This window comes from Aquarana catesbeiana, linkage group LG06, assembly GCF_042186555.1.
Source record: "Aquarana catesbeiana isolate 2022-GZ linkage group LG06, ASM4218655v1, whole genome shotgun sequence".
NCBI classification, from domain to species: Eukaryota; Metazoa; Chordata; class Amphibia; order Anura; family Ranidae; genus Aquarana; species Aquarana catesbeiana.
Window position 1 is genome coordinate 412,250,017 of NC_133329.1, and position 24,547 is coordinate 412,274,563.

The 24,547-nt window shown below is 50.6% G+C and overlaps 1 protein-coding gene across 1 annotated transcript in view; it reads left to right on the forward strand.

Moving 5' to 3' along the window:
- Positions 1–24,547, forward strand: part of LOC141147293 (protein mono-ADP-ribosyltransferase PARP14-like) — a 98,565-nt gene that overhangs the window by 13,020 nt on the left and 60,998 nt on the right. Inside the window, exons 4-5 of the mRNA XM_073634502.1 lie at positions 12,221–12,424; positions 19,404–19,640. Coding sequence (XP_073490603.1) covers positions 12,221–12,424; positions 19,404–19,640 — 441 coding nt within the window. The remainder of the gene's footprint in view (positions 1–12,220; positions 12,425–19,403; positions 19,641–24,547) is intronic.

A 24,547-nucleotide genomic window follows, 5' to 3' on the forward strand; every position in this document is an offset into this window, starting at 1 on the left:
GGAATGACGCAGCCTTGCGTCACCAATATCGGTTGGGGTTGTCGGATCCCCTAAAGGATGAGTTAGCGCGAGTGGGGGTGCCCCAGACACTAGAGGAGCTAATCAATCTGTCAATTCAAATTGACCGCCGCCTCAGGGAGAGACGCTCTGAGAGATCTGTTGGTCACCCACGCCTCACCTGGATGTTGCCTAGGGCCCCTAGTGCCCCGAACCAAGCTCCACTTGTCTCGCCTGCTCCAGCCCAGGAGGTTTCGGAGCCTATGCAGTTGGGACTGCTCCGTCCTTCTCTGACTCCTGAGGAGAAGACACGAAGACGCACACTCAACCTGTGCTTGTACTGTGGAGAGCCTGGTCACTTTGCAAGAGCATGCCCCAATAAAAGACGTAAGTGTCTGCCGTCTTCCTCATTGTGTGCACCAGTCCTAGCTAGTGCCGGTAACCATTTAACATTCTCCATTGTTTTACAGTTACCTGGAAGGAGCATGCCAGTACCGGTCATCATTGATTTGGGAGCATGCAGTGGATTCATTGACCGGACCTTTGTTGAAACTCACCATATCCACACTCAAACCAAAGCCCAAGGACTGGCAGTTTTTCTAGCGGACGGTTCCACCCTCCGCTCCGGACCCGTTACCCAAGAAACGGTTCCTCTATTGGCCACCATTGGCCCGGAACATCAGGAACTGTTACGTCTAGATGTCATCTCCTCTCCTCCCTTCCCAATTATCCTAGGAATACCTTGGCTACAGGCTCACAATCCTAGTATCAACTGGTCTACTGGCAAAATCCAGTTTTCTTCTGAATATTGCAGACAAAACTGCTTACGGGGGACCTCCTTAACCTCCTCCCGATGCCTGTGCATGGACTCAGAAACTAAGCTCTACCAAGATCTTCCTGAACCTTACCGGGATTTCCTGGATGTGTTCAGTAAAAAGGGGGCAGAAACCCTTCCTGTACATAGATCCTATGATTGCCCAATAGAACTTTTACCGGGTACCGAAGTTCCTTTTGGGAGGATCTTCCCTCTAACTGAGCAGGAGCTGGGCACCTTGAGAACCTATATAGATGAAAACCTGAAGAAGGGGTTCATTCGTCCTTCCACGTCTCCAGCTGGGGCAGGCATCTTTTTCGTGGAAAAGAAAGATCACTCCTTACGTCCCTGCATTGATTACCGGGAGCTTAATAAAATCACTATAAAGAACAGATACCCGCTACCCTTGGTTCCTGAATTATTTCAGAGATTAGGATCTGCTACCGTTTTCACTAAGCTAGACCTCCGTGGGGCCTATAATTTGATCCGCATAAGAGAAGGGGACGAGTGGAAGACAGCCTTTCGTACTCGATTCGGACATTACGAGTATCTCGTCGTGCCTTTTGGTCTGTGCAACTCACCGGCAACTTTTCAGCATTTTGTCAACGATGTCTTTCATGACTTACTGGACTTATATGTCATCGTCTACCTGGATGATATCCTGGTCTTTTCTGCCTCTCTGATGGAGCACCGCAAACACGTACGGAATGTACTCTCCCGGCTGAGACAACATGGGCTTTACGCCAAACTTGAAAAGTGTGAATTTGAGCTCCAATCTATCCAGTTCTTAGGCCTGATCATTTCTCCTGATGGCATTAAAATGGATCCACAGAAAGTATCCGCTATTCTGGATTGGCCTGCACCGACTGACAAGAAAGGAGTACAGCATTTTATTGGCTTCGCCAATTTCTATAGGAAGTTTATTAAGGGATTTTCTTCAATCATAACTCCCATTACAGAACTTATCAAACAAGGATGCCGGTTCTGCTGGACTCCTAAGGCACAAGAGGCCTTTGAAAGACTCAAGGCGCTGTTCACATCAGCCACTATTCTTAAGCATCCCAACCCTGCCTTGCCTTTCGTCCTGGAAGTGGATGCTTCCGAGGTTGCCGTTGGAGCCGTACTGTCACAGAGACAGGGTGCCAAAGCACTCCTGTACCCCGTGGGATTCTTCTCACGTAAACTCTCTCCTTCCGAGAAAAATTATGACGTGGGTGATCGGGAACTTCTAGCTATTAAAGCAGCTCTGGAGGAATGGCGTTATCTCCTGGAAGGTGCAGCACACCCCATTTTGGTCTACACAGACCATAAGAACTTAGAATACCTAAGAACAGCCAAGAGATTAAAACCCTGGCAGGCCAGATGGGCACTTTTTTTTCCCCGATTTATTTTCCACATTACCTACAGACCCAGATCCAAGAATGTCAAATCCGACGCCCTCTCCCGAATGTTTCTCGAATCTGAAAGAACCCTGTCCCCAGACACCATTCTCCCCTCTGGAAATTTCCTAATTCTACAGGAGGACTTGATTTCTCAAATCAGACGAGCCTCCATGGGAATGCCTCCACCTGCTGAAGCCTGTACCAAGGATGGGCTGTTCTGGGTCAAGAATAAGATTGTGGTTTCTGAGGAGCTAAAAGTACGAGTGCTAAGCCTGTGCCATGATCACAAACTTGCGGGTCACTTCGGCACACGGAAAACAACTGACCTTGTCCAACACACCTTTTGGTGGCCTCACCTTGCCAAGGATTGCAAAGAATATGTGGAGTCCTGTAACACGTGTGCCAGAAACAAGACTAGCCGGACAAGAGCATGGGGCCTGTTGAAGCCATTACCAGTCCCAGAAAGACCTTGGGCCATGATTTCAATGGACTTTATCGTTGAGCTCCCACCATCAGAAGGTTTTTCGTCCATTTTTGTCGTGGTAGACAGGCTGTCTAAAATGGCCCATTTTCTCCCCATGAAGGGCACCCCTTCTGCCATGGAGTCCGCCTCCATCTTTATTAAAGAAATCGTCAGACTACATGGAGTCCCGACCAATATAGTCTCAGACAGAGGCGTCCAGTTCACCTCCAGATTCTGGAGGGCCCTCTGTGGCGCCCTTGAGATCGAGTTGTCCTTTTCTTCGGCCTACCATCCTCAGTCAAATGGACAAACCGAGAGGACAAACCGAGAGGACAAACCAAACCTTGGAGCAATACATCCGCTGTTTTTCTGCATTCTCCCAGGATGACTGGGCTTCCTTGCTTCCCATCGCAGAATTTTCATATAATAACTCACTACATTCAGCAACTAATCAGTCTCCGTTTTATGCCAATTATGGTTTCCACCCATCCTTCTTGCCTGGAGCACTTCCCGAGTGCCCTGTTCCTGCAGTATCCGAAACCTTGGATTTTTTCTCCAATAACAACAAATTGCTGCAGGAAACCATGACTAAGGCTCAGGAAGACTACAAGAAGATCTTTGACAGGAAGAGAGGGGGGGAACTTGTTCTTGAACCTGGCAATTCTGTCTGGCTGTCCACCGCTAACCTCAAGTTAGCATGCCCATCCAGGAAACTGGGTCCCAAATACCTGGGTCCCTTCTTGATCAAAAGGAAGATCAACAATGTGGCACATGAACTGGACCTTCCGAACTCCTTAAGGATACACCCAGTGTTCCACGTGTCCCTCCTGAAGCCGGTCACCCCCAATTTCTTTCCGGGTCGCAGCATTGGCCCACCCAAACCTATTGTGGTTGATGGCGAAGAGTAGTTCGAAGTGGAGGCAATTCTAGATTGCAGAAGAAGGCGCAATCAAGTGCAATATCTGGTAAAATGGAAGGGCTATGGACCCGAAGATAATTCGTGGGAGCCAATTTACATGCTAAAGAACTTCTGCAATCCTTTAAAACCTCTCATTCCTCAAAGATGGCCCAGCTGGGCATCCGGAGTCTGCCCTTGAGGAGGGGGCACTGTCAGAAAGGTTACCTGGTTGGGCGCCGGGGCGCGCCGGGGCGCGTTGGCGCTCGTGTCCCTGTCCGTGCTGGGGCGCGCGTCCCTGGGGGCGCCGGTGTGTCTGGGCCGGCCGGCCGTGGCGTGCGGGGGTGGCGTCCGGGCGTTCGTGCGTACGCGCGTCCGCGTTAGCGCGCGTCCGCCTGCGGGCGTTACCTTTGACATGCCCGGTAGTGTGGGCGTGCACGCCGGTGTCGGGGGCGCGCTCAGGCGCGTGCGGGGCGCGCTTTGGCGAATCAGCGCGTGCACGAGCGCGGCGTTTTGGCGCCAATCAGCCTATTTGAACCCTGCCTCTACACTGTTCCGGTGCTGCCTGATCAAACAGCTCTGCACCTTGTCCCGTGATCATCTTGTGTTCCTGTATCCTCGTAGTGTTTACCCGTTGTGACCCGGCTTGCCTTTGGACCTTCCTTGACTGCTGCCTGAACCCGACCCCGGCTTGTTTGACCTCGTTTCTGCCTTATCCCTTGTACCGTTGCTGCCAGCCCGTTGCCGACCTCTGCCTGTGTGTGACCAGCCTGATTAGCTCCTGCTCAGCATCTGCTCTATCCAGCCTGAAGACCCACCGGTTGCTTGCCAGACCACTGTCCTCCAGGACTCTAACTTCAGGCCCTCATACCACTCCGCATTCGCGGGCCTCCTGTCTACTCTACCAGGGGCCCCGAATCGGATACGTAAGGGAGCCTACCCTCTGCCCAAGCGGACTCACCTGTCTGGTAAGTGTGGGACCTGACAGGGGGTCTGTACTAGTGAAGGGGGGGTTTGTCCTGGGATGTCTGCACTAATGGAGGGGGGGTTGTCCTGGGGATCTGTACTAGTGAAGGGGGGGGTTTGTCCTGGGATGTCTGCACTAATGGAGGGGGGGTTGTCCTGGGGGGTCTGTACTAGTGAAAGGGGGGGTTTGTCCTGGGATGTCTGCACTAATGGAGGGGGGGTTGTCCTGGGGGGTCTGTACTAGTGAAGGGGGGGGTTTGTCCTGGGGGGTCTGTACTAGTGAAGGGGGGGTTTGTCCTGGGATGTCTGCACCAATGGAGGGGGGGGTTGTCCTGGGGGGTCTGTACTAGTGAAGGGGGGGTTTGTCCTGGGATGTCTGCACTAATGGAGGGGGGGTTGTCCTGGGGGTCTGTACTAGTGAAGGGGGGGTTTGTCCTGGGATGTCTGCACTAATGAAGGGGGGGTTGTCCTGGAGGTCTGTACTAGTGAAGGGGGGGTTTGTCCTGGGATGTCCGCACTAATGGAGGGGGGTTGTCCTGGGGGGTCTGTACTAGTGAAGGGGGGGTTTGTCCTGGGGGGTCTGTACTAGTGAAGGGGGGGTTTGTCCTGGGATGTCTGTACTAATGAAGGGGGGGTTGTCCGGGGGGGTTTGTACTAATGAAGGGGGGGGTTGTCCTGGGGGTCTGTACTAATGGAGGGGGGTTTGTCCTGGGGGGGTCTGTACTAATAAAGGGAGGGGTGGTTTGTCCTGGGGGGGTCTGTGCTAATGGAGGGGGTTGACCTGAGGGGGGGTTTGTACTAATGGAGAGGGGGTTGTCCTGGGGGGGGGGGTTGTACTAATGGAGGGTGAGTTGTCCGGGGGGGTTTGTACTAATAGAGAGGCGTATGTCCTGGGGGGTCCGTACTAATGGAGGGGGGTTTGTTCTGGGGGGGTCTGTACTAATGAAGGGAGGGGGGTTTGTCCTGGGGGAATCTGTACTAATGAAGGGAGGGGGGTTTGTCCTGGTGGGGGTCTGTACTAATGGATGGGGGTTTGTCCTGGGGGGGTCTTTACTAATGGAGGGGGGTGGTTTGTCCTGGGGGGGTCTACACCCAGGAAAGTACACCCAGGACTCCAGAGGGAGAGGACACTGCTGAGGGAAAACCATTAGAGAGAGAGAACCAGGCTGCCCTGTGCCACCAGAGGGAAAGCCACACAGCCTGGTGCCATCCCTGGCGGAGAAAGGAATGGAGTCATTGCTGGAATAAAGATCTGGGTGCTACCCAGCAGAATCGCCACGGGCAATTCAGAGTGAGCTGACTCCTGATCAGAGGAACCATTGCTGTATCACTGGGTCAGGTGAGAGGGCCGATCGGCCATTATCTACTAATGTCCATAGGTACTGCAGTCTCTGACCGTCTCCTGTATCATGTCTGCAGTCTCTGACCATCTCCTGTACTATGATTGCAGTCTCTGACCATCTCTTGTATCATGTCTGCAGTCTTTGACCGTATTATGTCTGGGGGCTCTTTCTGGTGGTGTGTGTGTGTGTGTGGGGGGGGGGGGGGCGGCATTGAAGGGCCCGGCCTTGGGGCGGCAAAGGGAGTAAATCCGGGCCTGTGGGCCATTCTAACACATGAATATGCTTTGATCTAAACCATTCCATTGTAGCTCTGGCTGGATGTTTCGGGTCGTTGTCCTGCTGGAAGGTGAACCTCCACCCCAGTCTCAAGTCTTTTGTAGACTCTAACGCCGCGTACACACGAGCAGACTTTTCGACAGGACTGGTCCGTTGGACCGAGTCGAGTGGACAATTCGACCGTGTGTGGGCTTCATCGGACCTGCAGCGGACTTTTTTGGTCGAAAATCTGACGTTCGTTCGAAAGTACGTTGAAAGTCCGTTGGAAAGACTGTTGGACCTTTATTGTCGAAAAGTCCGCCTGTGTGTACAGGGCATTACAGGTTTTCTTCTAAGATTGTCCTGTATTTGTCTCCATCCATCTTCCCATCAACTCTGACCAGCTTCCCTGTCCCTGCTGAAGAAAAGCATCCCCACCACATGATGCTGCCACCACCATGTTTCACGGTGGGGATGGTGTGTTCAGGGTGATGTGCAGTGTTAGTTTTCCCCACACATAGTGTTTTACTTTTAGGACAAAAAGTTGAATTTTGGTCTCATCTGACCAGAGCACCTTCTTCCACATGTTTGCTGTGTCCTCCACATGGCTTCTCACAAATTACAAACAGGACTTCTTATGACTTTCTTTCACCAATGTCTTTCTTCTTGTCACTCTTCCATAAAGGGCAGATTTGTGGAGAACACGACTAATAGTTGTCCTGTGGACAGATTCTCCCACCTGAGCTGTGGATCTCTGCAGCTCCTCCAGAGTTACCATGGACCTCTTGGCTCTTCTCTGATGAATGCTCTCCTTGCCTGTCCGGTCAGTTTAGGTGGACGGACATGTCTTGGTAGGTTTGCGGTTGTGCCATACTCTTTCCATTTTCCGATGATGGATTGAACAGAGCTCCGTGAGATGTTCAAAGCTTGGGAGATTTTTTTATAACCTAACCCTGCTTTATACTTCTCCACAACTTTATCCCTGACCTGTCTGGTGGGAGGGCAGACTGACCCATAGTTACATAGTTACATAGTTACATAGTAGGTGAGGTTGAAAAAAGACACAAGTCCATCAAGTCCAACCTATGTGTGTGATTATATGTCAGTGACCCATCGGTCACTTGGGCACGGACCAAGGGCCCGTGCCACTAGGGGGCCCATGAGAGCCTCTGCACCTGCAATACATGATGCAGTCTAACAGGGATTCAGCAGGACGTGGCTGTGATAATAGCTCTCACAGCGCGCTGCTCCTTGCCGGCTCCTCCTTCCCTCCCGTCCACCCCAGATGCTTGTACATGACATCACCTGGGACAGATGAGAGGAGAGGAGGAGCTGGCAAGGAGCTGTATTATCACAGCCGTGTTTTTGCTGGAGGTACCATGGATGATAGCCGATATTGCGGGGGCGGGAGCGGGCGGGGCAACGCGGCAGACAGTACAGGTCCCGGGCCCCAACAGGACCGCAGGAGACCGTGATAGTCTCCTGAGCCCCCCTGTCCTCCACCCCCCTCCCCCACAGTGTCCCCCTGTGCCTTACACCCCCCACAGTGTCCCCCTGTGCCTTACACCCCCCACAGTGTCCCCCTGTGCCTTACACCCCCCACAGTGTCCCCCTTTGCCTTACACCCCTCACAGTGTTCCCCTGTGCCTTACACCCCCTCACAGTGTCCCCCTGTGCCTTACACCCCCTCACAGTGTCCCCCTTTGCCTTACACCCCCTCACAGTGTCCCCCTTTGTCCTCCATTCCCCCACAGTGTCCCCCTGTGCCTTACACCCCCCACAGTGTCCCCCTGTGCCCTACACCCCCTCACAGTGTCCCCCTGTGCCTTACACCCCCTCACAGTGTCCCCCTGTGCCTTACACCCCCTCACAGTGTCCCCCTGTGCCCTACACCCCCCACAGGTCCCGGGCCCCAACAGGACCGCAGGAGACCGTGACAGTTTCCTGAGCCCCCCTGTCCTCCACCCCCCCTCCACAGTGTCCCCCTGTGCCTTACACCCCCCACAGTGTCCCCCTTTGCCTTACACCCCTCACAGTGTCCCCCTGTGCCTTACACCCCCTCACAGTGTCCCCCTGTGCCTTACACCCCCTCACAGTGTCCCCCTTTGCCTTACACCCCCTCACAGTGTCCCCCTGTGCCTTACACCCCCTCACAGTGTCCCCCTTTGCCTTACACCCCCTCACAGTGTCCCGCTGTGTCCTCCATTCCCCCACAGTGTCCCCCTGTGCCTTCCACCCCCCCACAATGTCCCCCTGTGCCTTCACCCCCCCACAATGTCCCCCTGTGTCCTCCACCCACCCACGGTGTCCCCCTGTGCCTTCTCCCCCCACAGCTGCCCTGGGAGACACTGTGCTGTGTCTGAAGGATTCCAGTGCTGTGCTTTGTGCCCCGTGTTTTGGTTTGTGCCCTGCTATTTGCCCTACTGCGTTCCCCATAGCCTGTGATGTGCCCTACTGTGTACCCCCGGATGTGCCATACTGTGTGCCACATGCCCTGTGATGTGTCCTTTGCCCTGCTATGTGCACCATGCCCTGCTGTGTACCGCCTGATGTGACCTACTGTTTGCCCTGTGATGTGCCCTGCTGTGTGCCCCATGCCATGTGATGTGCTGTGTACTCCCGATGAGCCCTACTGTATTCCCCATGCCCTGTGATGTGCCCTGCTCTGTACCGCCTAATGTGCGCCGTGACCCATGATGTTCCCTACTGTGTGCCCTGTGATGTGACCTACTGTGTGCCCCATACCCTGTGATATGCTCTGTGCCCTGCTGTGTACTCCCTGATGTGCCCTGTGCTTTGCTGTGTACCCCCTGATGTACCCTACTGTGTGCCCCATGCCCTGTGATGTGTTCTGCTGTGTACCGCCAAAGGTGCCCTGTTTCCAATGATGTGCCCTACTATGTGCCACATGCCTGACTGTGTACCTCCTAATGTGCCCTTTGATGTGCCCCGTTGTGTACCCCATGATGTGCCTACTGTGTGCCCCATGCCCTGCTGTGTGTACACCCTGATGTTCCCTGTGCCCCCTGTGATGCACCATGCTGTGCTTAATAATGTGCCCTGCTGTATACAGCATAATAAACCCTGCTATGTGCTCCGTGATGTGCCCCATGCCCTGCTGTGTACCACCTGATGTGCACTGCTGTGTGTCCTGTGATGTGCCCCATGCCCTGTGATGTTCTCAGTGCCCTGCTGTGTACTCCCTGATGTGCCCTTTGCCCCACGATATGCCTTCCTGTGTGCCCCATGCACTGTGTTGTTCCCTGCTGTGTACCCCTTGATGTGCCCTGCTGTGAGCCCCATACCTTGTGATGTGCCTGTGCCCTGCTGTCTGCCTTACTGTGTGCCCCATGATTTATGTAGGTGGGGCTTTGTGTAGGTGTGGCTTGCGTGTGGGTGGGGACACAGGGGGCCCCATGATCTTTTATTGCTTGGGGGCCCCCATGAGTTGTCAGTCCGCCCCTGGTCTGGTGTGTTCCTTGGCCTTCATGATGCTGTTTTTTTACTAAGGTTCTCTAACAAACCTCTGAGGGTTTCACAGAACAGCTGTATTTATACTGAGATTAAATGACACACAGGTGGACTCTATTTTTTAATTAGGTGATTTCAAAGGCAATTGGTTCCTCTAGATTTTAGTTAGGGGTATCAGAGTAAAGGGGGCTGAATACAAATCCCCCCCACACTTTTCACATATTTATTTGTATCATTTATCATTTTCCTTCCACTTCACAATTATGTGCCACTTTGTGTTGGTCTATCACATAAAATCCCAATAAAATACATTTACGTTTTGGTTGTAACATGACAAAATGTGGGGAATTTCAAGGGGTATGAATACTTTTTCAACGCCCTGTATAGCAGCCATTCTCTACCCGGGTTCCTCCGGGGGTTTCCAGGGATTCCATTAACTATTAAGAGTGATGGATTGATCTCCGGCCGATGGTGTTCATACAGTTCTGACACCAACGCCACTCATGCTTTCCACTGACCACCAGTGCAAGGAAGCCCTTCTCTCAGTGACCACCAACGTGGGGGGGGGCTCATGTACCATGGGCTGGAGCCAGGGGCGTTGCTAGGGGGTGGCTTTTGGGACTATAGCCCCGAATCTGAGGCCAATAGCCCCGAGTCTCTGCAGGGGTCCCCAAGGGGAGGGGAGGCTCTCTAGGGACCCAGATTTAAGGGGGAGGCTCTCTGGGTACCCTGATGTAAGGGGGCCTTCTCTGGGAACCCTGATGTAAGGAGGAGGCTCTCTGGGGACCCTGATGTAAGAGGAGGCTCTCTAGGGACCCTGATGTGGGGAGGGGGGCTCTCTGGGGACCTCGATGTAAGGTGATGTAAGAGGAGGCTCTCTGGGGACCCTGATATAAGGGGGGGCTCTCTAGGGACCCTGATGTGGGGAGGGGGGCTCTCTGGGGACCCTGATGAAAGCGGGGGGCTCTCTGGGGATATATATATACACCCACGCGTATATTACTGTATATACATGTGTATGCCCGCCCAAGCGTATGACTTTCTTTACTACGCTGCTATGGGCTCTAGCCCCAGATCTTTTGTAGACCTAGCAACGCCCCTGGCTGGAGCTATGATCAATATTAGCAGGGGGTTCCCCGAGACATGAATATTATATCAATGGTTCTTCAATTGTAAAGGGTTGAGAAAGGCTGATCTATAGTAACATTGTGACGTGCATACAAATTACAGACAGTCCTTTTCGGGGTAGTTCAGCCCCCAAACAAACACTGAGAAATACGGCAATATGCAGTCAACAAACTGGCAACGACCGCAATGTATGGGAAATAAATGTGCAAATATTACCGTAGAGCAGACTCTATACGGCTCCCGCTGTTCAGCCCAGGTTCTGATCCCAACTTGGTGCAAACAGCCAGTCACAGGGTATTTTCACAATCGAATACAAGAGATCAGCTCTGTGATATGAACGTGTAAATAAAAAATTATAATGCAACAATGTCATCATTAAACCACTTTCCCACCAGGCTGTAGCTGAAGGATGGCTACAGCACGGTCGTACAGTCCTGGGAAGGGCGTCTATTTACGTCCTCCCAGAACCGCGCCCGCTGTGGCGTGCGACCGACGCACTCTGAGATTGCTGTGTCCTTTTGGACACTGCTGATCAGAGATCAGGGTAGAGGGCCAATCAGAGCGGCCCTTTACCACGTGATCAGCTGTGTCCAATCATAGCTAATCACAATGTAAGCACACTTGCCAGTTATCAGCATTCCTTTCCTCACGCTGTGTGAGGAGAGGAGAGCTGCTAACCAGCAAGTGTAAAAAAGGGAGATCTGCACTGATCATCAGTGATATCAGTGCAGCCCCAACAGTGCCCATCGGTAGTGCCAAAAAAAAAAAAAAAAAAAACAGGTTGCAAATGTACCTACAGAAAGATAAAACCAACTGAGTATTTTCTGGAGGAGGAAGGAGGACATTACTCAGACCCCTTTCTGGGCTTTATACACTGTATTGTCAAAAGAATTGGGACGCCTGCCTTTACACGCACATGAACTTTAATGACATCCCAGTCTTAGTCCGTAGGGTTCAATATTGAGTTGGCCCTTTGCAGCTATAACAGCTTCAATTCTTCTGGAAAGGGCCATCCACAAGGTTTAGGAGTGTGTCTATGGGAACGTTTGACCATTCTTCCAGAAGCCCATTTGTGAGGTCAGGCACTGATGTTGGATGAGAAGGCCTGGCTCGCAGTCTCCACTCTAATTCATCCCAAAGGTGTTCTATCGGGTTGGGGTCAGGACTCTGTGCAGGCCAGTCAAGTTCTTCCACCCCAAACTCGCTCATCCATGCCTTTATGGACCTTGCTTTGTGCACTGGTGTGCAAATTTCCCATGGACACACTCCTAAACCTTGTTTAGCTGCAAAGGGTGGGCCAACTCAATATTGAACCCTACGGACTAAGACTGGAATGTCATTAAAGTTCATTTGTGTTTAAAGGTAGGTGTCCCAATACTTTTGACAATATAGTGTATATACATAACAGGTAACATAACTATGGATGGTTGGTGATATTTGGGACAGAGCAATGATATGTCTACATTTTAATACAGTTTTATAATACTTTAATATTTTTACTCACAGGGAAACCAACTCCAGAGAAAGAAGAGGTGTCACCCAGCCGTTCGTCCTCTCCGGTTCTGATTGAGAACGTCCAGGACAGCTGCCCTTCGGCAATATTAAACCTCCTGGTGGAGAATATCAGTGACAGATCCATGGCCACAGACTTCTACATAGAGAGGATTCCGGAGATCCAATCTGCCGTCATCACCTTCACATGTGATATAGGTCAGACGAGCGACAAAGACAATGATTTCTCAACAACTCCATAACAACCAATCAAATTCCATATTTTATCTTCTCAGTGCTGCTTAGAGAGCAGAAGATGATATGTGATTGGTTGGTATGGGCTGCAGAAATATTTACCTTTTTTTCCTCCAATTCACATTAATCAGCCTGATTTGATGTGAGGGGAGTTGCGGGGCCAACATTTGGAGAAGGACCCTCCTGTGAACTGGTCATTAATTCTTTAAAACACTAGTCAGTCTTATCAAGGTGCCCGACCCAAACTGGCCTTACCTTGCGCAGCCAATGTTATGGGGTAAGATAAATAGAATAATTGTGTACATGAACTTCACTCCACAGACTGGAAATCACTATTGACGTATCGCTACCACTGACATGAATGAATGAATGAAAGATTTGTATAGCGCTACAAATGCGAACTGAATCGCCTCAAGGCGCTTGATCCGTCCTGTGTTGTCCTGTTTCTTCGAAGAGATGGGTCTTGAGTTTTTTTCTGAAGGCCTGATGGTTTTCTTCCATGTGGATGTTGGCGGGTAGAGTGTTCCATAGCCGTGGTCCTTGGACTGTGAATCTTCGTTCTCCCTTTGATTTGTATCGGGACTTGGGAATGAGGAGGACGTTTTGGTTAGTTGATCGTAGACTGCGATTGGGTGTATAGTGTTTTATTTTCTCCCATAGGTATTGAGGAGCGTTTCCTTGTGTGCATTTGTGGGTGAGGCAGAGGATCTTGAATGTGATCCGATCCTTTACGGTTAGCCAATGTAGGCTCCTCAGGGATGGGGAGATGGATTCCCAGGGTTTTTTTTCCTGTTACCAGTCTTGCTGCTGTGTTTTGGATGAGTTGTAGGCGTGCAATCTGGTATTTAGGTAGTCCTATGTAGAGGGAGTTCACGTAGTCAAGTCGGGAATTGATGATTGTTCCAACTACTGCTGCTTTGTCCTCTTCTGGAATGAAGGGGATGAGTCTATGTAGCAGGCAGAGGAGATGGTGAGATCCGCTGACTACTGATCCTAGGAGGAGGAGGACAGAGGGACACCATGGGAGGAGGACAGAGGGACGCCGTGGGAGGAGGACAGAGGGATGCCGTGGGAGGAGGACAGAGGGACGCCGTGGGAAGAGGACAGAGGGACACCATGGGAGGAGGACAGAGGGACGCCGTGGGAGGAGGACAGAGGGACGCCGTGGGAGGAGGACAGAGGGACGCCGTGGGAAGAGGACAGAGGGACGCCGTGGGAGGAGGACAGAGGGACACCGTGAGAGGAGGACAGAGGGACACCGTGGGTAGAGTACAGAGGGACGCCGCAAAATGAGGACAGAGGGACGCCTTGGGAAGAGTACAGAGGGATGCTGTGGGTAGAGTACAGAGGGACGCCATGGCAGAGAGGGATGCGGCATCTTTTTGTAGCACCCTGGAGCTTAATCAGGGAGCTCATCACAAATTTACTTGCAATGACTATTTATCTTGGTCGATTGATAGGGATCTAAGCTTGGCCTTGTTGCACGTTTATGGTGCCGGGTACTTGGTGGTACTAAATGCCAGAAAGGCAACCCAAGGTCAGGTTATGGGTATGTGGGGTGTCCCAGCCAATGGGCAGGGGTTTTCTTTAATTTCTTGGCCTGCTGGGAGAGCCTATAAATTCGGGTGAGGTCAGGTGATCTGTGTTCTGTGCCACCCAGAATGCCGTCTGGGTGGACGTGTGTTGTCTGCCACGGGCTGCTAGGCCGGAGATTGGGCCTATCCCAGGGGCATCTGGCTGCCAGGCTGTCTGAGGGCCTATCCAGAAGTAAGAGGGCAGCGCAGGGTTGGTATTGCGGCTTGCAGTCCAACCAAAAGTTTCAGTTCTGCCGGCCGGAGAACCTGTCGTGGTCGGAGGTAGAGGGGAAGCTGTCGCCACGAAGGGTCCACTTGCCTTTACCAGGGACCACAGTGAGTAACTGAAGCAAGTACCGGAGCAGGATTCTCACCAAAGGGCACGAGAATAGAGAAACTTCAGTCGGTGATCAAGTCAGGGACCCAACCAGGGGAGGAGATGCTTGCAGAGCAGCCTTGTGTGTTAAGCCAGGGATCGAGTCGGTTAGCAGAGGAGAAGCTTGAGGAATATCTGGAGTGCCAAGCTAGGGACCCAGCAGGGAAGTGTGGGTGACGCTTGAGGGAGATACCATCGCAAACCTTGGAGAAGCTCAAAGGATTCAGAGTCAGTGAATCAGAGGAATCAGGAGCTCAGTGTTGAAGAACTACAAGGATCGAAATAATATGCTGTCCCACCGTCGCAAAATCTGGCAACATGTCATGACCATGACCAAGGCCCCTATATGCCATACCCGCATGCCTCTATGGGACAACCCCCAACTCCCTGAACTACGTACAATCCCAGACCAAAATCTGTGGCTAGCCAAAGGAATCCTCTCCCAGGTTATAGAGAACGGAGCAATTAGATCATTTCAAGCCATCAAAGACGAATTCGCCCTCCCCGGCCTGATGCTCTTCCGTTACCTCCAGCTTCGACGCGCCCTCAACTCCCAGTTTGGAGAGTCCATCCCCAGACTTGAGTCGCTGCCTCCTGTGAGTGTGATCCGTGGTCAAGACCCCAAAGGGTTGATTTCCTTCTTCTACAACCACCTAATAACACCGGCGGCCACCTTGCAGGCGTACCGGCTGAAGTCTAAATGGGAGACGGACCTGGGGCATGGGGATTGGGAGGATGCATTGGCCACCTCCAAGACAGTCTCTCCCAAACTGTCAGATAGACTCACCCACGTATACATACTGCATAGATGCTACCTCACCCCGACTCGCCTATCCAAGTTCCAACCAAATTACAGCTCGGCATGCTCCAAGTGCGGAGACCCACAAGGTACATTTTTCCATCTGTTATGGGCATGCCCAAGACTTCAGGAATAATGGTACCAGGTGATTAAGTTCCTTCATGACCGCATAGGCTCTCCCCTATCTCTATGCCCCCACCAATGCCTACTCAGCATCCTCTCTTTACCTGAAGAGGAGAAGCACCTCAACATATTCCTACAGGAATCATTATTCCTCTCTAGCAAATTGCCCGCACCTGGATCAGGGCAACCCCCCCCACCATTCAGAAATGGAAGAGGGCGGTAAACACCACCCTCCCCTACAAAAAGGTGCTGTACTTGTACAGAGGCTGCCCAACCAAGTACAGTAAAATCTGGGATAGGTGGCTGGAAGGCACAACCACATGTACAGAACAGGACTGACCCTCAGCCGTGATGCTGCCTTCAGTCTGACCCATGCAATTGCTAGATGTCCCCTATCACTATGGTTTATTGGCTAATAAAAGCAGTATTATGAGCCTTCTATGTGTCCCCGTGGGCGGGCACCATGAGCCGTCTTCTTGGGTGGACCTACTGGTCCCCTCATCTGGTTTCCTGGATGGGCTCTAACTGCTGAGTTGAATTGTATATATTGCTTGCATGAAAGTAATGTCAGATGTGATATTCTTGTTTTTGGTGCCTGTTGCACTTGGTACTTGATTATGTATCCTTTTTCTTATGCTCAATAAACGCTTTTCTGAGTAAAAAAAAGAACTACAAGGATCAGTTGTAGTGGAGCTGAAAGAACTGATACGTTGGGTTAGGAACTGCTAAAGGATTGGTACCATAGAAGACAGCAAACCTGCATGTGCAGAAGTGGCGCCTTGCTGGGGTCTTTCCCTGCACGGCTGTTCTCCAATTGTAGTCTCAGAGTCTGCCAATTGAGTTTGCAACTATCTAAGGGTGTCCTGGCCCAAACCCCCTTTCCCCCAAAATATATAAAAAGGACTGTCAAAAGAAATAAAACCTCTTTTACATCCAAGAAGTGCCTGGCGCCCAGTGACTTCCACCATCTTTGCACCCACTATGCCTCACAACCCACCACATATTGAAGGATGTCGGCTGTCTTTGGCCTTGGAGGTTCTCATTAGACCAAAAGAGGTAAAAAAGACCTTGCTACACTTTGATTGGAGGGGGGGGGGGGGTAAGGGGATATGTGCTGAGGGGGGCTTTGGGAGGGGAGAGGACATGTGCTCTCATCACTCCATTTGTGCATCTGTGTTATCTATCCCCCCCCTCCTTCACGGTTACTGTGCCTCCCTCCACTGTAAACAAAGCACAGACCTCAGAACAGTAGCGTGGCTCTTGCAGTGCAGTCATGTCCCTCCTCTGTGCCTCCTCCTCCTCCTGTCTGTGTACACAATATGAAAACATTGGAGCTGAGGATCCTCACTGAGCTCAGGGTGTGGCGGTCAGTGGGAAGAGAGGTGTAGGCTATCACAGAAAGCCGATCCCTGCATGTGGGACCCCTGGCGGCAGATGTCCCGGGTGCCCACCCTAGTGCACCCCTGTCTGGCCAGTTATCTGAGCTCAGTGCTGAAACTTGTTGTGGCACTGGTCTCTGGGATTCAGCTGTACTCCCCTGATGGCGGTCCTGTGTGCGGGAGCCGGGATGAGGGGGAGGGGGCTTTTTTTCATGCAAAAAAGCCCCCCCCCCGCATAGTACCACCCTAAGCCTGGGCCTTGTCGGCCTAGGCCAAGACACAGCACTGCTCATAGGCGTGTGCACCGGGTGTGCTGGGTGTGCACACACCAGTGTTGCCAACCTACCAGATTGAAATTTACTGACACAACACCCGACATTTACTGGCACAGCCAAGTTTTTACTGACATTTCCAAAAGTTAAAAAAATTACAGTTTTAAGTGCAAATTAGAGTATTTAAGCTACAAACATATACAATATGCAATTAGCAATATGATTTAAAGAGGAAGTAAACTCTCCCACTCTGATGCTGCTTTTCATTTAGTCCATTATAATAAGTAATTATCAAACTATAGCCACTGTAATCCAGGCCAAATCGCATATTACTTACTGTTTAAAGAAACTTTAAAAAACTTGTTTCCAGGGGTTAGGCAGCGCCATCTTAAGTATTGTTTTCTGAGTCCACAGTAGAGTGTATTTCCGCCCTTAATTGAGCACTTCCTGTACTGTTAACCAAGCCTCCTTCTCAATCCAACGTTTCTATGGCAACTCATTTTCACTGCTCATAGCTGGCTTTTTTTTTTTTCATACCCTGTTTCCCCGAAAATAAGACCTAGCGTGATTGTCGGTGATGGCTGCAATATAAGCCCTACCCCCCAAATAAGCCCTAATTAAAGTTCTTGTAGGTCTTATTTTCAGGGTAGGGCTTATTTTCAGGGAAACAAGGTAGGGCTTATTTGGGGGGTAGGGCTTATATTGTAGCCATCACTGACAATCACGCTAGGTCTTATTTTTGGGGAAACAGGGTAGTATTAACTTATGCCTATTATCTAGTGTTTGCCTGTGTCAGTCTTATAAGCTTCAGCTGATAAGGCTGCAGTAATCCTGTCTGATGCCCAAGTTTACACTGCATGTGATGTCACATGGTCACATGGGGTGTAGTATGAAGCTCTGAGTGATTATGCAGTCTCGTGGGATTTCAGAGTTGTGCCTAGGAAGATCTGATAATAGACAGATAAGTACACAGAGTGTGCCATAAATCAGGGGAGATCTGGGCATACTCAGTGAAGTCATTCTAAAGAACAAAAAAGGATTACAACAATACTAAGCAAGTAAGGAGATATCTACAAGCCGTGTTCATTGGGGTTTTTTATGCTGATTTACATGGAACAAAGTTGTCGGGGAGAGTTTACAACCACGTTAAGGTAGATAATAAAGACAAAAAACATATTTCTTATATTATTTTCGATATAGTAAGTAAGTAGCTCAGGGACAGGACTTAGGAGGGCAAGAAATTAGAATGGGCAGCACACACACATAAAATTCACTCTCACAGTGACACTGACAGCAGTGTGCAGCAGCACAGGTGATGATGAGACTTCACAGACACAACTTGTCCCCTCCTGAGTCACAGTGACAGTCTCTTTCCAAGCCAAGTGGTCCCTCCGGTCCACTCTAGTCTAAACAGCACTCACAATCCTGGTCCCAGCCTGCCTTGCTTCCATACCGTAGACTGGCACATGAGGCTCTGGCCACTCAGCTTGGCTCCATTGCATCATGACATCACACAACATGCTCAGGCACCGCCTCTGCCAGAGCTGCCCGATCACACTGTAGCAGGCACTCGGATGGTCTCTGCCCCCTATGGACCAAGCCGAGCATCACAGCCATGTTTTTTACTGGCAACCTTTTACTTTTATTGGCATTTACTGGCAGGAGGAAATTTCCAGTTTTTTTACTGGCTGCCAGTAAAAATACTGACGGTTGGCAACACTGGCACACGCACACCCAGAGGGTGTTGAACTAGATGGGGGAAACTTGCTGAGAGGCTGAGCCGGGTGCCGGTCCAGGCATGTGGGTGAATCCCGACTGTAAAGCTGGGATTTTTCCCAAGGTGGCCTGGCTGAGTGACTAAAGCCCGCTGTCGGCTAAAAACGGGTCACAGGAGTGCAGAACAAACTGCACTCCTGTGATTCATAGCAGCATAGCCAAATTAGTTTTGGCTATACTTCTCCTTTAAAAAAAAAAAAAAATAGTCCATACATCTCCCCAGTACATGCACTTTTCCCCATAGTTTGTCTCTAAAAGCACATTGGGGTAATGTGCATGCATTGCAGAAATGTACTGTATATTATTACATTTTGCTCAGACATGACACATCAATGGCTCTTCGTTCTGTGTGAATTGGGCAAAAACGAATGTCCTTTAGGCTGTTATTACTTTTTTGTAAAAAAAACTACAACATTATGGCCACTAGATGGAGCTGAGGAGCATAGGAAATACATATATCTTTGTAATAAGAGATACAGTGTAACAATTCTAGGAAGCACTAGCAGGAATTAGCAAATAAATGCAAGCAATGGTTACAAGCTCTTTAAAAAATTTCCATCAGAGCCAGACTGCCAGGCTTGGGCTGGGAAGGATAATATACATGTATCTAATTATTCACCGGAATGTGATGTCTCTATTCACAGATATTGCTGACTTCATTAGAAAATTCTCCAGGAGCCCAAGAGCAAAACGGCAGAAAATAATAGTAAAGAGTCTGGAAGAAAGCAGTAGTGTCCGAGTGGAGGGGATCCCCCCCAGTACCCCGGAGGAGATGGTCACACTTTACTTTGAGAGCGCAAGGAACGGAGGAGGGAGTGTAGAAGATATGGAGATGTTATCCGATGAAGGAGCCGCGCTGGTCACATTTCACCAGGCAGGAGGTGAGAGGGGTAGATGAGGAGGGCACTGGGGGTGGTGGATGGTAATATCCGGGGCAGGAGGGGGCGGACCCGAGGCTGTATATTGTCACCCTGTGCCATACATCAATCACTGGCAGCGAGGACCGCAGAGTCCTACCTACCGCAAAGAATATTCTGCCAATGGATTATGAATCCCTAATATTTAAGGCAGAAATGAAAATATGAATATGTCATTAAAAGATGAAATAAAAGAATCAGCATTTGCCGTCATCTACCTTCATTAGAGAAATACTTTTTTTGTGCCACTAGATGCACTTACTGTATATTTAAACCGGTGTCTCATCAGATTTGGCGATCCGTCAGAATTTGTAATGGAAGTGACGTTCCGTCGTCGCCATCTTGCTACACCCCGCACTCGGCTGCAGTGAGGATACAGTGAGAAGGGGGCAGGCGGACATCTTGTTACACCCACCGGAGTCTTACATTTCACACTTATTTTTAACAGTAAACAGAGCTTATATGGTATCCTTATGCCCTGTACACATGGTCAGATTTTCCTACGGAAAATGTTCGATGGGAGCTTGTTGTCGGAAATTCCGACCGTCTGTGGGCCCCATCGGACATTTTCCATCGGAATTTCCAACACACAAAATTTGAGATCTGGTTCTCAAATTTTCCGACAACAAAACCTGTTGTTGGAAATTCCGATCGTGTGTACACAATTCCCAACGCACAAAAGTTCCACGCATGCTCGCAACTAGGGATGAGCCGAACACCCCCCGGTTCGGTTCGCACCAGAACCCGCGAACGGACCGAAAGTTCGCACGAACGTTAGAACCCCATTGACGTCTATGGGACTCGAACGTTCGAAATCAAAAGTGCTCATTTTAAAGGCTAATTTGCATGGTATTGTCCTAAAAAGGGTTTGGGGACCCGGGTCCTACCCCAGGGGACATGTATCAATGCAAAAAAAACTTTTAAAAACGGCCGTTTTTTCGGGAGCAGTGATTTTAATGATGCTTAAAGTAAAAAAAAAAAAGTGAAATATTCCTTTAAATATCGTACCTGGGGGGTGTCTATAGTATGCCTGTAAAGTGACGCGTGTTTCCCATGTTTAGAACAGTCCCTGCACCAAATGTCATTTTTAAAGGAAAAAATCTCATTTAAAACTGCTTGCGGGTTTAATGTCATGTCGGGTCATGGCAATATGGATGAAAATCAGTGAGACAAACGGCATGGGTACCCCCCAGTCCATTACCAGGCCCTTTGGGTCTTGTATGGATATTAAGGGGAACCCCACACCCAAATTAAAATAAGGAAAGGTGTGGGGCCACCAGGCCCTATATACTCTGAACAGCAGTATACAGGCGGTGCAAACAAGACAGGGACTGTAGGTTTGTTGTTAAGTAGAATCTGTTTGTAATTTTGAACATTTTTAACGTGTTTAGCTCCAGCCAAAAAATCTTTTCTAAGCTTTTTGGAAAACATAGGGAAGGGTTATCACCCCTGTGACATTTGTTTTGCTGTCTTTCCTCCTCTTCAGAAGATTTCACCTCACTTTTTTGTCCCAATGAAAAATGTTTTTTGAGAATTTGGGTTTTTTTGTGGAACAAGGATTGGAAAGCATCAGTGGAAAGGAGAAATTGTTTTCCCATATTAACTCTTACAGGAGAGAATTTCCCTTCCTAGGGGTAGATTTCATCTCACTTCCTGTTGTCTCCTTCCGTTTGCAAGTAGGAGTCGTTTGTAAGTTAGATGTTTGAAAGTAGGGTCCTGCCCTATATACTCAGCAGAAATTTGGGCCTTAGGTGTTGCTGTGGCCACAACACTGTAAGCCCTCACAGGGCCCTGCTGTGAAATATTAGATCAAGAATTGTAATTACATGCCCCTGTTGAACAGGAGCTGAAAAATTAGGCCTTAGGCACTGGTGCTGGTGCCACAACACTGCAACCCCTCACAGACACTCTAGTTGGAACGCAGGAACGAGCCCTGCTGCAAATTATTGCTTCAAAAATTGTAATTACACGCCCCTGTTAGACAGGGGCAGAAAAATTGGGCCTTAGGCACTGGTGCTGGTGCCACAACACTGCAACCCCTCACAGACACTCTAGTTGGAACGCAGGAACGAGCCCTGCTGCAAAGTATTGCATCAAAAATTGTAATTACACGCCCCTGTTAGACAGGGGCAGAAAAATTGGGCCTTAGGCACTGGTGCTGGTGCCACAACACTGCAACCCCTCACAGACACTCTAGTTGGAACGCAGGAACGAGCCCTGCTGCAAAGTATTGCATCAAAAATTGTAATTACACGCCCCTGTTAGACAGGGGCAGAAAAATTGGGCCTTAGGCACTGGTGCTGGTGCCACAACACTGCAACCCCTCACAGACACTCTAGTTGGAACGCAGGAACGAGCCCTGCTGCAAAGTATTGCATCAAAAATTGTAATTACACGCCCCTGTTAGACAGGGGCAGAAAAATTGGGCCTTAGGCACTGGTGCTGGTGCCACAACACTGCAACCCCTCACAGACACTCTAGTTGGAACGCAGGAACGAGCCCTGCTGCAAAGTATTGCATCAAAAATTGTAATTACACGCCCCTGTTAGACAGGGGCAGAAAAATTGGGCCTTAGGCACTGGTGCTGGTGCCACAACACTGCAACCCCTCACAGACACTCTAGTTGGAACGCAGGAACGAGCCCTGCTGCAAAGTATTGCATCAAAAATTGTAATTACACTCCCCTGTTAGACAGGGGCAGAAAAATTGGGCCCTAGGCACTGGTGCTGGTGCCACAACACTGCAACCCCACACAGACACTCTAGTTGGAATGCAGGAACGAGCCCTGCTGCAAAGTATTACATCAAAAATTGTAATTACACGCCCCTGTTAAACAGGGGCTGAAAAATTGTGCCTTAGGCACTGGTGGTGGCGCCCAGAACCAAAAATGTTCTTACAAGCTATCAGCGTGATGATTGAGGAGGAAGAGGATAATTACTCAGGGATAGTCACTCAGCATCAGCATAGGCAGTCTTTGAAGGGATCTGAGATTTCAAAAAAAATTATTCGGTTACATCAGCATCAGGTGCTTGGTAGCTGGTGGTGATCCAAGACTCATTCATTTTTATGAAGGTCAGCCGATCGACCGAGTCGGTGGACAGACGCACCCTGTGATCGGTTACCACGCCTCCAGCAGCACTGAATGTGCGTTCCGAAAGAACGCTGGATGCAGGACAGGCCAGTAGCTCAATTGCATACTGTGCAAGCTCTGGCCAGTGATCCATCCTCAAGACCCAGTAACCCAGAGGATTTTCGGTGGGAAAGGTGTCCAAGTCTGATCTTGCCCCTAGGTATTCCTGCACCATGTAAAACAGACGCTGGCGATGGTTGCTGGAACCGATCATACCTTGGGGCTGCGGACCAAAAAATTGTCTGAACGCATCGGTCAGACGGCCACCTTCTCCACCGCTCCTTCTTTGACTGACCGAAGCCTCAGCAACACGTTGTCCAGAAACAGGAGTTTGTAACCTCCCAGTCTCTGGGAACGCGTTGCACAGACCTTTCTGCAAGGCCTCCCGAAGATGTTTCATCCTCTGCTCCCTCTGCGATGGCAAGATAAGGTCCGCAACCTTACCCTTGTAACGTGGATCAAGGAGGGTTGCCAGCCAGTATTGGTCCTTCTCCTTGATACCACGAATACGAGGATCCTTACGCAGGCTTTGCAGGATCAGGGAGGCCATGCAGCGTAGGTTTGCTGAGGCATTCGGTCCGGAGTCCTCTGGGTCACTAAGAACGACATGGTCCGCAGCCACCTCCTCCCAGCCACGTACAAGTCCATGTGTTTGTTGGGACTGATCCCTTAAAGACTGCTGCTGATGCTGAGTGCCAGGCTCCACCTCCATACTGACACAATCTTCCTCCTCCTCCTCTTCCTCCTCGTCCTCTTCCTGTGTGATCGGCGGGCACGCAGGAACACTGTCTGGATAAAGGGGGCCTTGAGAGCTAAGGAAGTCCTCCTCTTCCTGCCTCTGTTCTGCCTCAAGTGCCCTGTCCATTATTCCACGCAGCGTGTGCTCCAACAGGTGGACAAGGGGGACAGTGTCACTGATGCATGCACTGTCACTGCTCACCATCCTCGTGGCCTCCTCGAATGGTGACAGGACAGTGCATGCATCCCTGATCATGGCCCACTGGCGTGGGGAAAAAAAACCAAGCTCCCCTGACCCTGTCCTGGTGCCATAGTCGCACAGGTACTCATTTATGGCCCTCTGCTGCGTGTGCAGCCGCTGCAGCATGGCCAACGTTGAGTTCCACCTGGTGGGCATGTCACAGATTAGGCGGTTCTTGGGCAGGTTAAACTCCTTTTGGAGGTCCGTCAGCCGAGCACTGGCATTATATGACCGGCGGAAATGCACACAGACTTTCCTGGCCTGCCTCAGGACATCCTGTAAGCCCGGGTACCTGCCCAAGAACCGCTGCACCACCAAGTTAAGGACGTGAGCCAAACAGGGCACATGGGTCATTTGTCCCTGTCGGAGGGCAGAGAGGAGGTTGGTGCCATTGTCGCAAACCACCATTCCTGCCTTAAGTTGGCGTGGCGTCAACCACCTCTGAACCTGCCCCTGCAGAGCTGACAGAACCTCTGCCCCAGTGTGGCTCCTGTCCCCCAAGCACACCAGCTCAAGCACCGCATGGCATCTTTTGGCCTGCGTACTTGCGTAGCCCCTTGAACGCCTACGGAGCACCGCTGGTTCCGAGGAAGAGGCCATGGAGGAAGAAGAAGAGGAGGGGGTGGAGGAGAGAGGTGTGTCACAATCAGCATTTTGGAGGCGTGGTGGCGGAACAACCTCCAACACTACTGCACCTTGTCCTGCATCCTTCCCAGCTGCCAGCAGAGTCACCCAATGCGCTGTGAAACTTAGGTAACGTCC